This window comes from Bison bison, unplaced genomic scaffold (assembly GCF_000754665.1).
Source record: "Bison bison bison isolate TAMUID 2011002044 unplaced genomic scaffold, Bison_UMD1.0 scf7180017864072, whole genome shotgun sequence".
Lineage (NCBI taxonomy): Eukaryota > Metazoa > Chordata > Mammalia > Artiodactyla > Bovidae > Bison > Bison bison.
The window spans coordinates 6583145-6600709 of NW_011494644.1; the positions used below are offsets into that span (position 1 = coordinate 6583145).

General features: G+C 41.3%; 1 protein-coding gene across 1 annotated transcript in view; it reads left to right on the plus strand.

The window, feature by feature from the left end:
• The window catches only part of PRKCB (protein kinase C, beta), a 476951-nt gene that overhangs the window by 344390 nt on the left and 114996 nt on the right, over positions 1 to 17565 (plus strand). Inside the window, exons 10-11 of the mRNA XM_010837422.1 lie at positions 14667 to 14823; positions 16251 to 16385. Of these exons, the coding sequence (XP_010835724.1) occupies positions 14667 to 14823; positions 16251 to 16385 (292 nt within the window). The remainder of the gene's footprint in view (positions 1 to 14666; positions 14824 to 16250; positions 16386 to 17565) is intronic.

Consider the following 17565-nt stretch of genomic DNA (forward strand, 5'->3'; position numbering starts at 1 on the left):
TTCTAAAACTATGAAGGGTTTTGTTTAGAGAGTCTGTAATCAGACTTGAGTTTTTGAAAGCTCATTTTGATGTAGGGACATGGAGGAAGGGCAGAATGGAGCACGACTGTTGGCGAGAAACTAACTAGGAGAGAAAAAAGGAATGTTCACACAAGAACCATATGTGTGATAGGTTTACCAGTCGCTCATTACCTGCCAAGGACAATACCACTTTATAGGCTTCAAGGGTAACTCAGTAATCACATAACCCAATGATACAATGATTATTGTTAAGGTTAGATAACAGTGTGGATAGTAAGAAGGGCTCAGGGGCACTTGCCTGTTGATCTGGTGGTTAAGAATCTGCCTTCCATTGCAGGGAAAGGGGATTTGATCCTGGTTAGGAACTAAGATCCCACCTGCCGTGGGGCAGCTAAGCCTGTGTGCCGCGACTACTGAGCCTGTATGCTCTAGAGCCAGTGCTCTGCACCAAGAGAAGCCCACATGTGCTGCAACTGGAGAAATCCGGTGCACGGCAATGAAGAGCCTGTGCGCGGCAACAAAGACTCAGTAAAGTCAAAATCAAAAATAAAATTATAAGAAGGAAAAGGGCTCAGGTACATGAAATGATAAAGAGGTAGAAGGAATTGTATATAGTCATAGATTGTACCAAGGGAAGGCAACCAGGGCGATTTCCAGATTTCTTACTGCAATTGGGTGAATCGTTAAGCACTCATCAAGAATGGCATTGAGGAGAGGGAGCAGATATGTTCTGATCTGTAATGCTGGTGGGTGGGGTTCATGACAAGGAGTTGATGAGTATTCCTGGACATGATGTATCTGTGGGGCATCCAGTACCAGATATATGATAGACAGTTGCATATTCTGTTCTAAAGCTCAGTGAAGCACTTTTAGTAATAATAAAAATCATGGGAGTAGGGAAAATGTGGAAATTCAAAAGTAAACTTATGTTTAATCTATAGTTCAGAGAGAAAATCTTAAGGAACATTAGAAAATATTTTGAATCCATGAAAGAAAATAAAAATGCAATGCACCAAAATTTGTGGAATCCAGATAAAGAAGTGCTTGAAATGAAATTTATATTGTGGAATTCAACCAAACATCAAAGGAAGAAATAACCCTGATTCTTCTAGAAAATGGAATAGGAGGGAGCACTTCCTAACTTATTTTATGAGGCTAGCATTGCTCTGATACCAAAGTCAGACAAAAACAGCACAAGGAAACTACACATGATTATCTCTTATGACCACAAATGCAAAAACCTTCAACAGAATCATGCAGGTCAAATACAGAAAGAAGTAAAAAGAATAATACAGCATGACCAAGTGAATGGGTTTCCCTGGAGGCTCAGATGGTAAAGAATCTGCCTGCAATGCAGGAGACCAAGGTTCAGTCCCTGGGTTGGGACTATCCCCTGGAGAAGGGAATGGTTACCTGCTCCAGTATTCTTGCCTGTAGAATTCCATGAACAGAGAAGCCTGGCAGGCTATAGTCTATGGCATCACAAAGAGTCAGACACGACTGAGCAACTAACACTTTCAAGTGAATTTCATCCTGGAAATGTAAGTCTGGTTCATTAATAATAATAATAATAATTAAAAAATTAGTGTATTCCACTGTATTAATAATCTAAAGAAAGAAAAAGCATATGAATATGTTTGATGCAGAAAAGGCATTTGATAGATTTATTAATAATATTCATTTATGATAAAAGCTGTCATCATACTAGAAATAGAAAGGAACTTTCCTGAGGTGTTAAAGGACATCTAGAGAAAAATCTGCAATATACTTAGTAATGAAAAACAGCGTGCTTTCCCGATAAGCTATGAAACAAGACAAGGACATCCACCTTTACCCAGTCTATTCAGCATCATACTGGAAGATCTAGTCAGTGCAATAAGATGATAAAAAGAAACAAAAAATTGGAAAAACAGATTGAGAAATGCAAATTGGAAAGGAAAAAAAAAGTCTCTATACATGGAAAACATGATTGTCTATGTAGAAAATCCAAAAGAATCTGCCAAAAAACCTCCAAGAACTAGTAAAAGATATAAGGTCAACACACAAAAATCAATTGTATTTTCATATATCAACAGAAACTAAAGTTTTTAAAATACCGTTTGCAATAACTTCAAAACAAATGTAATATTTTGTTATAAATCTAATAAAATATGTCTAGAATCCGTATGCTGAAAGTTATAAAACACTGCAAGAAATCAAAGAATACTTAAATAAATGAAGAGACATGCCTTGTTTATGGATTGGAAGACCCAGGATATAGTAAAGTCTTCAGTTTTTCAGATTGATCTGTAGACTTAATAAATTTCCAATCAAAATCTCAGCAGGAGTTTTTTTATTGATATGGACAAAGGGATTCTAAAATTTAATGAAAAGGCCAAAGAACTAGAATGCCAACACAGTTTTTAAGATGAAGAATAAAGTTGGCAGAATCACAGTACTCAATTTTCAGACCTAAGACAAAGCTTCAGTTATCAGGCAGTGTAATTTTGGCAAAGGGATAAATACATAAATAACTGGATCAGAAGAGAGAGTCCAGATGTATACCCATACAAATACAGCCCATTGGTTGTTTTTTTTTTTTAAAGATATAAAAACAAAGAAATGGAAAGACTACCCAGTCTTTCAACAAATGATGTTGGAATGACTGGCATTCATATGCAAACAAAATGAACCTCAACTTCTGTTCATAAACTTATTGAAGAACTAACACAAAATGGATTATAGATCTAAATGTTAAATTTAAAGGCATAGAAATGGAAAACATAGGAGAAAAAAATTTTATGACCTGGAGTTAAACAAAGAGTTCTCAAACATGACACTAAAAACATGACTCATGAAAGAAAAAATAATTAACTGGACCTCATTAAAATAAAAAAACACTTTTGCTTTGCAAAAGGCACTGTTACATAATGAAAAGACAAGCTACAAACTGGAAGAAAATATTTGCAAAGCACATATCTGAAAAAAGACCTGGATCCAGAGTAGAGAACTCTCAGAGTTGTAAGTGTGCAAGCAACTCCACGAAAAAGATGGGCCAAAACACCACCAAAGATGGTGTAAGGATGGCAGGTTCACTCACAAGAAGAGGCTCAGTGTCGCTGGAAATCAGGGAAATGCAAATTAAAGCTACAGTGAGATACCACTATATACCTATTAGAATGGCTAAGATAATAACGACAGAGCTTCCCTGGTGGCTCAGTGGTAAAGAATCTGCCTGCCAGTGCAGGAGACACAGGTTTGATACCTGGTCCAGGAAGATTCCACATGCCACAGAGAAATGAAACCCGTGTGCCACAGCTATTGAGCCTGTGTTCTAGAACCCAGCAGCTGCAATGACTGAGCCCACACGCCACAGCTGCTGAAGCCCGTGTGCCCTACAGCCCGTGCTCTGCAACAAGAGAAGCCACCACAGTGAACAGCCCATGCACCGCAATGATAGAGGAACTCCTGCTCGCCACAACAAGAGCAACCCAGGCAGCAACGAAGATCCAGCACAACCAAAAATAAATAAATAAAATTATTAAAAAAACAATAATAAATACTGTGAATACAGTGTGCTGGAAAGGATGCAAGGTGAGAGAAACTTTTATTTATTGCTAGCAGGAATGCAAAATGGTACAGTCTCTTTGGAAAACCTTTTGGTATATATTTATACATATATATATATAACACCTATGTGTGTGTGTGTGTATATACATATATATATACACACACGAATGTATGTATATACACACTTACCATATGCTTTAATTTTTGACCTAACTCCTAGGAATTTACCCTAGAGAAATGCAATTTCATGTTCACATTTGAATATTTGTAGCAGCTCTATTCATAATGACCAAAAACTAGAGACCACTCAAATGCCCTTGAACAGGTGAATGGATAAATGAACTGTGGTTCATCCATACAGTGGAATATTCCTCATCAATGGAAAGAAATGATTAAAAACTATTCATATGCACAACCTGGCTGCCTCTCAAAGGCACTTTGCTGAGTTAGAGAAGCCAATCTCAAAAGGTTTCATCCTGTCTGATGCTACATTTATATGGAAGATGTGTCATTCTTCAAAAGATAAAACTATAGTAAATGAGAAATGGAGCATCGATTGCTAGGGGCTGAGGGTAGCGGGTGGGTTGTAACTATGAAGCAGCAGCTCACAGGATTTTTCTGGAGTGATTGAACTGTCCTATGTCCTGGTAGGATGGTGGTTACATGATTCTATACATATGTTAAAATTCACGAAAGTATACACAAAAAGTCAGTATTACTGTATGCTGATTAAATAATTAAATGCCATAGACAGAAAATAAACAGATAAAAAAGACAGGAAAAGGAGGGCTTCCCAAGTAGCTAAGTGGTGAAGAATCCACCTGCTAATGCGGGAGACACGGGTATCATCGCTGGGGTAGGAGGACCCCGCACGCTGCAGAGCAACTAAGCCCGTGCGCCATGACTTCCGAGTCTGCGCTCTAGAGCCCGCGTACCGCAGCTGCTGAAACGGGCAAGCTCTGGAGCCCGTGATCCCCAACAAGAGATGCCACTGCAATGAGAAGCCCATGCCCCACAACTGGAGCTCCTGCTCCCCACAACTTGAGAAAAGCCCACACGGCAACAAAGACCCAGCACAGGCAAAAATAAATAATTATTAAAAAAAACACAAAACTTTCACACACACACACAAAAGACAAGGAGAGGAAAAGAGGGTCGGAGGTAGAGAGAAAGAGAGAGAGACTGAGAGTGGGGGAGGGCAGAAGGATAAGGCAGTAGGCATGAGATGAAAGAGGAACTAGCTAAGGGGAAGGCGTAAGCAAGAAGGATATCATATTGTGATAATAAAAAATAATTTAAAAAATAAATTAAAATGCATAGAAACAGTTAACAGAGGAGTGCTTACTGCAGAAAATATAATCAGTCATATGGAAATAGGCTTAAGGAATACTCCCAGGTGGCAGGGGAAAGGAACAAAAAGATGACTATAGTTATGGGGGAAAAAAAAGGTGTGGAGGATAAACAGCATGGATCCACAGGTAAATGGAATCAGGTATTCCTGCAGAAACAACCAGGGCAAATGGAAAAGCACCTATTTTGAGAGCAGAGCTCAAGACAAGCAAGTAGTAAACAGTACAAAAAAGAATTTTTAAAAGAATGAAACATAAAATCCAAGATTAAAAAAATAGTCACGTGCCTCAGGTAACACAGGGTCAAATACATAAAAGCAAAAACTGCTAGAAATGAAATGAGGAATTTATAGAAATGCCATTGAGGGATGGTTTTAAAACATATTGTGTCCGTCTTTGACAGATAAAACAGGTAAAAAAATATGAGTATAGATTACTTAAATAATATTCTTAAAGCTCGTGCCAAATACTTCTCTCTTGAAGCCTGAACTCTTCCTTAAGAGACTCGCCTTTTCCCTAGTATGCACAAAATTGATGATATGTTAACTTGCAAAGCAGACCTCTTCACAAAATGCCCCAGAAATGGCTCAGCCTACATCTTCTGATGAAAACGTGATAGAACTAGAAATCCATGCCACAGACATAATACAGAAGATCATTGTGCGAACCAGATGGAACAGGAATCAGACAGGAGCCTTAAAATGATGAACTCCTGAGATTGTTTCTGTCGGGAAAGGGAAGGGTTGGCTAGGCATGCCCAGTAGGGTGACAGGTGGTGTGGAGGGCCAGGCGGTTGTTGGAGGTCATGGGTGTGTCATGCATCAAGCTCTCCATGTATTATTCTTTTCTCTGGTGCTCTCTCGAAGCCGTGTATCACTGACAGTCAGAGGTATGCAGACAGGATGTTGTTCAAAAGACACAATATTAAAGCCCATGGCCAGAAGTGCTTGGAGGAGCTTTCCATATTGGCAGGGTTAGGAAGAAAAGTAACATCACAGCAGCTCACTGATGGCCCAGAAGAAAGGAAAGAGTTCAGGGATCAAAGGGTTTGATATGTATTTTTTTTTAAAAAAATGGTGTAAAGGGAGCAGAGGATTAAAAAGATAAAAGGTTATTGGGGAGTTCAGAGGAAGAACCATTCATTCCAGGTGAGACTCCAGGTGGCTGAACTGGAATGGAGAGGAAGCTATAATGTAAGAAGAAGGAAGGGATTTATCACAGTTGGCATCAGAACATCATTCTTTGACTACCTCCTCCAGGTTCATTTATATGAAAATCACTTTGGAGAGATACTCTTTTAGCCTTGAAATTGATCTTAATAGTTATGTAATTTGATCTAAATTCTCTCAAAGGAGACAGGAAATCAACATTTGTTGAGACTCTGCCATGTGCTTTTCACTATACTTGAACACCATTATCCTCTGTAATTAGAGGAACCATGTAATTTATTGTCCGAACTAGACTCTCTTGAGAGTAAAAGAACAACAGATAGAGACTGAGGTTGTTCTTGGTAAACTGGCATGGATGGCAGTCCTATAATTATCAGACATCCTTTTGAGTTGTATGCGACTTTATCATCATTTCAGAGACAGGGAAACTCAGCAAAGTCTTTTATTTATTTATTATTTTGGCTGCATTGGGTATTTGTTGCTGTGCACAGGCTTCTGACTGCAGTAGCCTCTTTTGTTTCAGAGCACCGGGTCTAAGGCAGGCTTCAGTAACTGCACGCAGGCTCAGTAGCTGCGGTACTTTGGCATGGTACATGTTGCTCCGTGGCATGTGAAATCTTCCCGGACCAGGGATTAAACCTGCGTCTCCTGCATTGGAAGATGGATTCTTAACCACTGGACCACCAGGGAAGTCCTCAGAGGAGTCTTCTGACTAAAGGCACCCCGGTAGTGAGAGTCAAAGGCAGAGGCAGAACTTAGACCCAGGTGTGTGTGACTCTGAAGTCTAACTGTTGCTAACTTAGTTCCCGGCTTACCTGCATTAGCTCCCCATCATCGTTTCACTTGCCTTGGCTTGACAGGCTCCCTTCCAGACAGATACTGTGATGGTCCCAGCTGGAAGTCTGTCTCAACACAGATGATTCGATGTGTGATGACTCTGCCGCTGCCAGCAGTGACAGGAAGCCAGCTGTTCTCAGAGCCTTTGGCCATGATGCACTTGAGATGTCTTAGCTCCTGCGTGTGGGCTACCCAGAGACCCTAGGCTTGCTTACTTTGTAATCAGAGTCCATCAGATGAGGCCAGGGATGGCCAGTTAAGATGATGGAAGGAGATGCTGATGGATCCAGGGCTCACAAAAACTATAGCATCAGAGAAGCTTGGGATTAGAAGAAGCAATGAGTGAATGCTGCAGCTGCTCGGTCGCTTCAGTCATGTCTGACTCTTTGCAACCCCATGACTAGCCCGCCAGCCTCCTCTGTCCACAGGAGTTTTCCCAGCAAGAATACTGGAGTGGACTGCCATGCCCTCCTCCAGGGGATCTTGTTGACCCAGTAATTGCACCCAAGTCTCCTGTGTAGCAGGCAGAATCTTTACCACTGAGCCACTCAGGAAGCCCATAATAAGTGGGCTTATTATCAACAAAATGCAGATCTAGGAGTAGACAGCTGAAGAAGTTTCGGCTTAAGGAAGTGTGACGGGGCAGTGGGGAGGAACTTGGGATTAACTGAAGGCCCAGTAAACTGTCATCCATCAGGTCACTGAAAGAGAAGGAGGTGGGTGCAGAGCAGGAGAGCCAAAATGGGTGGATGGCTCTGAAAGTTTTCACCTGATCAGTCTCTTTACTTCAGTCCTGCTTTGGTCCTGGCGTGTGTGACACGGGTGTCCAGCTGGTCTCAGTAAGGCCATCCTGGGTCTGTTCACCTAGGGCCCAGCCATTCAGACCAGGATCTTTGCAGACTTGGTTGCTCTAAAAAGTCTTTGGGGAACAGAATGGGGGTCTTTGAAGGCCAAAACAATGAGTTCTTGGCGGCGGTAAATGGACCACAACTGAATTGATTTTTTAAATTAAGTTTTAATAACGCAGTTAATATAAGAATGCATTCTCTTTGTAATAATTTCAGAAAATGACAATTAAGGCTTAAGTTTCTTTTGCCCACGAACCAGGTGCCTTTACCTCTTCCACAGATGTAGCCCTTTCTTCAAGCCACTTTTGGATTTATCCTTCTAGACTTTTTTCTATATATTTGCATTCACATGTGACCTTATAGAAAATTTATTATACTTGTCTCAAAGATTTGGAGGGCCTTGTTTGTTTAAACACAGTCCCAAAATTATAGAAAAGTTAACAGTACGAGGATTTCTGTATTCTCTTTACCTGATTTACCATTTGTTCACGTTTTGTTTCATTTGTTCATCATTCTCTCTATTAAATATTTTAATATGCGTGTATATGTTTTTGTGAGCCATCTGAGAATGAGTTGGAATCGTGGTCCCCATTTTTTCCTAGATAATTTAGTATATATTTTCTAAGGACACGGACATTCTCGTGCATATGTACAGTTATTCAACTCTGGAAACCTAATATTGGCCCAGTGCTATCATTTAATTCATAGTCTCAATCCAGATTTCATCAGCTGAACCACTGATGTCGATCTTCAGTTGAAACCACTGACTTTTTTTTTAAACAAAGAAGTATTACATTGTAATAGCCAATCTTCATTTTGCTGGTTTAACATGTTAGCACATGTAGATAGCCCAGTGTTATAGAGCCATACATAATATTTCACTGTGTGAACATGCTCTGGATTATTTACCCCTTCCCCTGTTGATGAGCATTCACGTTATTTCCTATTTTTTTAAATTGAAATATAGTTGCTTTACCATGTTGTGTTAGTTTCTGCTGTACAGCGAAGTGAACCAAATATCCATGTACATATATATCCCCTCTTTTTGGATTTCCTTCCCATTTAGGTCACCACAGAGCATTAAGTAGAGTTCCCTGTGCTCTACAGTAGGTTCTCATTAGTTATCTACTTTGTACGTAATAGTGTATATATGTCAATCCCAGTCTCGCAATTCATCCCACCCTGCCTTTCCCCCTTTCGTGTCCATACATTTGTTCTCTCTGTCTGTGTCTCTATTTCTGCCTTGAAAACAGGTTCATCTGTACCATTTTCTTAGATTCCACGTAGATAAAATGCGTTAATATACAACATTGATTTTTCTCTTTCTGACTTGCTTCACTCTGTGTAACAATCTGTAGGTATATCCACATCTCTACAAATGATCCAAGTTTGTTCTTTTTTATGACTGATTAAATTTTGCTGTATATATGTACCGCATCTTCTTTATCCATTCATTGGTTGATAGACATTTAGGTTTCTTCCATGACCTGGCTATTTTAAATAGTGCTGCAGTGAACACTGGGGTGCATGTGTTTTTTTTTTTAATTTTGTTTTTTTTTTCAGGGTATATGCCCAGTAGTGGGATTTCTGGGTCATATGATAATTCTATTTTTAATTTTTTAAGGAACCTTCAAACTGTTCTCCGTAGTGGCTGTATCAATTTGCATTTCCTGCTTTTTATCTCTGCAGACATCCTCAAACATAACTGAATGCTAGTGGGGATTGCTTTGGATGACTGTTCTAAGGACATTTATAGTGAGGACAAATAAGGACTCATGATGTTGAAGAAAGTACCTTCAAAAGGAGAAGTTCTTAATACAGAGAAGCTTCTGGTTCACATAGTATATTATGATGACTTTAAAGCAACACAGTTATTCAGACTTTCCAATACTTATTAAAAAAAATAAGAAAGTTCTTACTGAAGAGCAATCCTTAGGAAGATAGTTAACAGTAGGGCTATCTTTTATGGATTCAGCACTGTATTAGGTAATCACACCAGAATGCAGAGGCCTTGTTTGCTCTGAAGGCTTTTGATGGAAACAGCCAGATCTTACCCCCCAACCAGCTTCACTCCCAAGGCAAGCAATGTTCTCTTGACTGGGACACTTTTCTGTGCACTTAGCAAGCTTCCACCAGGGGGGACAGTTGCTATTTCTGCTTTGTGTGAAGCATTTTGTACCATCTGGGCTGGCTGAATTTCAACAGAGATAGTAAAGAAACATTTATCAAGAAAAATCAAAGTCAGTCTCGCCAAGTGTGGTCTAGAGAGATTTGCTGTCTCAATACATATACAGCTCTCTTGCTGCTGGGAAACATGACTCTACTTTGAAAAGCTTCAGGAGGGACAGGCCTTTGGATCTTAGCCTGAAGCTACTTTCAGCTGCTCACGATACAGTGACTTTAGTAGCCAGAGCACTTGGAGATGTGAATACCAACAGTCCCAGAATCAATTCCACTTTGTTCCTTTTCATAGAAATTTTTGGCCCCTTTGGGAGAGGATAGACCCAAAAGGAACAGAAGTAGAAGAAAGGGTCTATCTGTAAGAGTTGGGGGAAAGATGGAGTCATGCCTCAGTTAGGCTTGGAAAGTTAGGGGAAGTAGACGGCCAGGGAGAGGTCATTCTTAAACCATTAGTTATGAGATTGGCTCAAGAATACTTGTCCTACAAAGAGTACTCTGAAGGAGCTGTGAGGTGCATACTTACAATAGAAGAATGTTCTGGTGATTGTCCTGTGCTGTCAGTTTATAAGACAGGGGAGGGCGTGTGGTCTTTGAAGAAAGACAAACTGTTTTCACTTGCATATGTGTTGCCAATCAACCAGACAGACAAGTTTCTGGCACTTCAGAGCCTCTCAAATCATGTTTTTATGCAGCTCACTAGGGTGATGGATGTGTCATTCCAAGATCCAAGCCTGGAAACTTGCACATGCTGTTTTCCTTGGAAGGCTCAGTGAATGAGAGAAAGGAACAGTTGGAGATTGTATGTAGTCCATGGGGAAAGTGTTCGGGCATATTAAGAAATTATATCATCTAGGAAAGTTTTACCTAATGTGTGCTCTATGGACCAGCAGTATCAGCATCACTTGGGAACTTAGAGAAACAGATCAGCAGGTGTCACTCCAGACTTAATGAATCAGAATCTTATCTGTGGGAGTGGGTCATAGGAATATGCATCTCACTGGTCATCTGGGTGACCCTTGTCCACACTAAGGGCTGAGAAGCATTCCTTTGGAAGGGTTCAAATGGAAAAGTCAGATGCTTTATTCTCAAGAAAAAATTTGGAAATGATTACGTCTTCATAATAAAAACAAACCAATGTAGTAAAAAGAGGGCACTGAATATTAATTGTAATAACAATGAAATAGCAATAACATGAAAGTGAAAGCAATAATATAGCTAGCATTTATTGACTATTTCTCTAGGTGTTAACAATGTATATTCTTTATCTGATTTCACCCTTTTAACAGCCCAGTGAGGTATGTTCTTTCCATTTTACTGATCAAGAATTTGAGATTCAAAAATGTGAAATAACTGCTAGGCAAAATGCAGACCCTGGATTCTCATAGCCCTGTATCCACTATACTATATGACCTGACTACTGTCTCCTTAGAAATCAACTCTACTTTGAATCTGTTGTTGTTGCTGAGTCGCCAAGTCATGTTCGACTATTCGTGATCCCAAAATTGCTTTGAATAACTTGGTTTTATTCTGCTAGGCACTGGGAATAGGGGGTCAACATAAGATATTGAAGGCGAGATCAACATTATGTTGGCACCCCTGTCCATAGTACTTAGCAGAATGCCGAACACATTAGGGACCTGCTTATTGAACTTAACCAAATCAAAGAGGTAAAATTCTTACTTTTGGTACAAAAATGAGATACAACTTGCAAGATGACATGGAATAGGAATTCAGCCTGTGGATAAGTGGAAGAAGGGGCCATGTGCTAGAGTAGAGAATGGGGTCAGTGCAGAATAAGTTACAGCGTGCCTCCTGGGGTCCCTTGTCACTCCTCTGACGGTCCACTCAGTCCTTTCTTCATTCCCTTTATTCAGTCTTAGCCCTTCACTAGCTATATGGTCTTAGGCAAGTCAGCGCCCCACCACTCCATCCCAAGCAGTGGTTAGTTGTCAGATAAAATGAAAGGAAAGAGGAGCAAGGGAGTTGAGAGTAATTTTCGAGAGTGAATATAATGCCTCCAAAACTTTAAGCTGGGGGTGAAGGGAGTAAAGACGAGAGGGAATGAGGAGAAAGAGAAAATTTTATATTGGGCTCAATAGGTTGATTGGTGATGAAAGACTTGTAGCAGTGGGGTACTAGAGTTAATGAACAGGAAAGTGGGAAGTAGCATAGCTTGTGGGATACATGAAGCTGAGTTAAAAAGTAGTGTAACTTCTGGATGATAAACACCAGGAAGGAGGTGACTGTGATGAGGTGGAAGCAGAGGTTGCAGGGAGTGATGGGGATGCTTTATTCTTTACTTTTCTGATAACTTGTTGCACTTATGAAGCACTTAGAACAAATACGGAATGATGGTGGTGGTAAGGGGTATCTTTGTCATATTCTTGACTTTAATGAGATTGCATTTACCATTAACTTTGGTGCTATTATTTCAGATGTCCTTTGTCCTGTGGAGATTTCCTGTTATTTCTAGCTAATTGCAATGATCCTATAGTTTTCTCCTTTGACCTATAATTATGATGAATATTTTAATAATAGATTTCTGAGGTTGAGCCATCTTTGCATTCTGGTAAGAGTCACTGTTTGTTAGCCTTTTAGCAGATAGTTTGATTCAGTCTGCTAATATCAATATATTACTTTGGGTTTTCCTATCATAAATGAGGTGGTTGGCACTGTATCCTCAAGATCTAGACAGTTTTCATTTTCTTATCGCCTTCCCTTGGCCATCTATGTTACTGGTTTTTGAACTGACTCCTAATTAACTTCTTCCCATTTCTCCAGACTGATGTCTTATGCTGCCTCATCCTTCTTATTCTCAGTTGCATCCCAGACTGTTGACCTTCTTCTTCCTTTCCCTGCTAAACCTCCTTTACCCAGGGTGTTCTTGGGCACAGGTGGAGCCTAGCTGTAATGCTGCTGTTTTTCCAGCTCTCTCACCCTGGGCTGTCTAGGCGCTGGTTAATGGGTGCTGCCTGGATAAATAGGTCATTTTGGTTTAGAGGGCAATTCTTTCTCTTTTGTTAATAGCTTTTACTTTTTTATTAATTACCTTTTATTGGAGTGTAGTTGCTTTATGATATTGTGCTAGCTTCTACTGCATAGCAAAATGAACCAGCTATACGTATACACATACCCCTCCCTCTTGGATTCCCCTCTTATTTAGGTCACCATGGTGCATTAAGTAGAGTTCCCTGTGCTGTACTGCATGTTCATATCAGTTGCCTGGTTTTCTTTTTGAATTCAGATAAAATGCACCATTAACCATTTTTAAGTGTATAGCTTAGTGGCATTTACTGAATTAACAGTTTTGGGCAACCATCGTTTCTATCTAGTTCCAAGGAATTTTTGTCACCCTTAAAGGAAACCCCATAACCATTAGGTAGTAACTCCCATTCCACCTACCACCAACTCCTGGCAGCTGCTAGTCTGCTGTCTCTTTGGATTTACCTGTTCTGGATGTTTCATGTAAATGGAATCATAGAATATGTAAATTTTTATGTCAGAGTATACACATGTTCATAGCAGCACCTTTTACAATAGTCAAAAGTTGATCAGCTGATGAATGGATAAACAAAATTTGATATATTCATGCAAGCAGATATTCAGTTCAGTTCAGTTGCTCAGTTGTGTCCAACTCTCTGCGACCCCATGAACCGCAGCACGCCAGGTCTCCCTGTCCATCACCAACTCCCGGAGTTCACTCAAACTCATGTCCATTGTGTCAGTGATGCCATCCAACCATCTTATCCTCTGTCGTCCCCTTCTCCTCCTGCCCTCAATCTTTCTCAGCATCAGGATCTTTTCAAACGAGTCAGCTCTTCGCATTAGGTGGCCAAAATACTGGAGTTTCAGCTTCAACATCAGTCCTTCCAATGACCACCCAGGACTGATTTCCTTTAGGATGGATTGGTTGGATCTTCTCGCAGTCCAAGGGACTCTCAAGAGTCTTCTATTCAACCATAAATGAAGTACAATATGTAGGATCCTAGAAAGGATTAAGCTAATTGGAAGAAACTAATTTTTCTTGGAGGCCTTTTGGAAAATAAACTAAAAAAATTTATGGTTAATCTAGGGGAAGGGCAGTTTGAAAGTCAGAAATCAATTTTAAACCAACATAGAGTCTACATCTTTTCAGTTTATCTCACTTCGTATGCCTCTTAGCTGTTGGTGTTAATAAATGAAGATTCCCATTAAATAAATGTGATGCCAGGAAACCTTTTCACAGGTTCTACAACCATCACTGGTTGGCACTTTAACTTTTGGGGGTTCAGTTCAGTTCAGTTGCTCATTTGTGTCCGACTCTGCAACCCCATGAACCACAGCACGCCAGGCTTCCCTGTCCATCACCAACTGCTGGAGTCTGTCCAAACCCATGTCCATTGAGTCAGTGATGCCATCCAACCATCTCATCCTCTGTCATCCCCTTCTCCTCCTGCCCTCAATCTTTCCCAGCATCAGGGTCTTTTCAAATGAGTCAGCTCTTCACATCAAGTGGCCAAAGTATTGGAGTTTCAGCTTCAACATCAGTCCTTCTAATGAACACCTACGACCGATCTCCTTTAGGATGGACTGGTTGGATCTCCTTGCAGTCCAAGGGACTCTCAAGAGTCTTCTCCAACACCACAGTTCAAAAGCATCAATTCTTTGGCACTCAGCTTTCTTTATAGATATTAATGCTAAAACTGGTTTGTTTATTTTCTTTCTGTTTTTAGTAAGAGATGCTAAAAACCTTGTACCTATGGATCCTAATGGCTTGTCAGATCCTTACGTGAAACTGAAACTGATTCCTGATCCCAAGAGTGAGAGCAAGCAGAAGACCAAGACCATCAAGTGCTCCCTCAACCCCGAGTGGAACGAAACATTTAGATTGTAAGTTAAAATTACTGCATCCCAGTCTGGGTGGCAAGGTTGGGTTGTGGACCACCTGAGATTGGGAAGGTCCTTTACCAGCCTGTCTTTCCTTCCCTCTGTCCCTGACTCCTTCTCTCCCTCCCTTTCTCCCTTCCTCTCTTCCTTTCTTCCTTCTTTCCTTCCTCTCCACCTGCAGTTTTGCATTGCAAGCCAAGTAAAAATTGGAGCTTTTTTCATATACAGTATTGAGAATGTCTCTGATGTGGGGGAGTGGAAAATACTGTGATGTGTTGCTAGGTGAAGCCAAATTGTGGGAGTTGCTCTGGGTCTCAGCAAACATAGAATGCAACCCATAGGGTGTGGGGATGACCTGCTTAGGGCTGTGTGTGTGGCTGATGCTGGGCCAGCCGCCAGCCACCTGCTGGGAGCTCTTTGCTAGCTGCCATGCAGGGTCTTCCCTGGCTAGTGCTCCAAGAACATGGCATCACTTTTTGATGCATCTGAGCTAACAATTATGAGATACATCAGCCGACAGTTACTGAGCATGTGCTGTTTATAACAAGCACTGTATTAAGGGATCTGGCTACACTAGTCATTTCATCCCCATTTTACCAACGGGGCTTTAAGAGGTTAAAGAACAGGCCAGTATCCCACAACAAGAACAGGGTAGGATGGGATTCAGTGACAGTCCAACTCCAGGGAAAAGTGAATGTGTTAATTGCTCAGTTGTATCCAACTCTTTGTGACCCCATGGATTGTATCCTGCCAGGTTCCTCTGTCCATGGAACTTCCTAGGTAAGAATATTGGAGTGGGTAGCCATTCCCTTCTCCAGAGGATCTTCCTGACCCAGGGATAGAACCCTAGTCTCCTGCACTGCAGGTAGATTCTTTACTGTCTGAGCCACCAGGGAAGCCCTCCAACTTCAGGGATCATGGGCCAAAAGCATGACTTCTTGTGGTGCCCCGTTTCCTCCTTCCCCTCTCAGAGCAAAACTGGGGGCTCATCTCAGCCTCCATCAAGGACATGCCCTAGAACAATTCTCCCCAGACTGGCAAGGCTCTTTCCTTCATACATTTCCTCAACCTCATTATCAACCTGCATGTGTGCAAACACTCACATAATTACAGGACTGGCATTCATAGTTCTTAGAGTGACTGTGTCAGTAGGATTTCCTGAACATCGTGGATCCTGGACATACAGCAGCGCAAGTGGTTAGAACTGCCTGGTCAGAGCTCGCCTGGGTCCTCTTCCTGTTTAACCACAGGCTGTAAAACAGAAAAGCTCTGCCTCCCTAGGGAGCTTGCCCGGGATGAAAACTGAATTTGTTTCTTGCAACAGCTTGTAATCTTTAAACGTTGCTACCTTCAGGCTTTGCCTCTTGTACATTTCATATGCTTGAGAAATCACGGTAACCTCACTGACTTTTTTTTTTCCCTCCTTGCAGCCAGCTGAAAGAATCGGACAAAGACAGGAGACTGTCTGTAGAGATTTGGGATTGGGATCTGACCAGCAGAAATGACTTCATGGGATCTTTGTCGTTTGGGATTTCTGAACTGCAGAAAGCTGGTGTTGATGGCTGGTAAGGAAGCTTTCACTTTGAGAGCAACAGTACAGCTTGATCCATCGAAACCTGAGATCAAGAATGGTTCCCTTTTTCTCCGAAAGACTGAAGCAGAATCACAAGTGAAAGCTGGTAGATTGGCTCTGCCACATCAGTTCAGTTCAGTCGCTCAGTTGTGTCCGACTCTTTGCGACCCCATGAGTCCCAGCACGCTAGGCCTCCCTGTCCATCACCAACTCCCAACTCCCGCAGTTCACTCAAACTCGTGTCCATCGAGTCGGTGATGCCATCCAGCCATCTCATCCTCTGTCGTCCCCTTCTCCTCCTGCCCCCAATCCCTCCCAGCATCAGGGTCTTTTCCAGTGAGTCAACTCTTCGCATGAGGTGGCCAAAGTTTTGGAGTTTCAGCTTTAGCATCAATCCTTCCAATGAACACCCAGGACTGATCTCCTTTAGAATGGACTGGTTGGATCTCCTTGCAGTCCAAGGGACTCTCAAGAGTCTTCTCCAACACCACAGTTCAAAAGCATCAATTCTTCGGCACTCAGCTTTCTTCACAGTCCAACTCTCACATCGATATATGACCACTGGAAAAACCATAGCCTTGACTAGACGGACCTTTGTTGGCAAAGTAATGTCTCTGCTTTTGAATATGCTATCTAGGTTGGTCATAACTTTCCTTCCAAGGAGTAAGCGTCTTTTAATTTCATGGCTGCAATCACCATGTGCAGTGATTTTGGAGCCCCCCAAAATAAAGTCTGACACTGTTTCCACTGTTTCCCCATCTATTTCCCATGAAGTGATAGGACCAGATGCCATGATCTTAGTTTTCTGAATGTTGAGCTTTAAGCCAACTTTTTCACTCTCCTCTTTCACTTTCATCAAGAGGCTTTTTAGTTCCTCTTCACTTTCTGCCATAAGGGTGGTGTCACCTGCATATCTGAGGTTATTGATATTTCTCCTGGCAGTGTTGATTCCAGCTTGTGCTTCTTCCAGTCCAGCGTTTCTCATGATGTACCCTGCATATAAGTTAAATAAACAATATACAGCCTTGACGAACTCCTTTTCCTATTTGGAACCAGTCTGTTGTTCCATGTCCAGTTCTAACTGTTGCTTCCTGACCTGCATATAGGTTTCTCAAGAGGCAGGTCAGGTGGTCTGGTATTCCCATCTCTTTCAGAATTTTCCACCATTTATT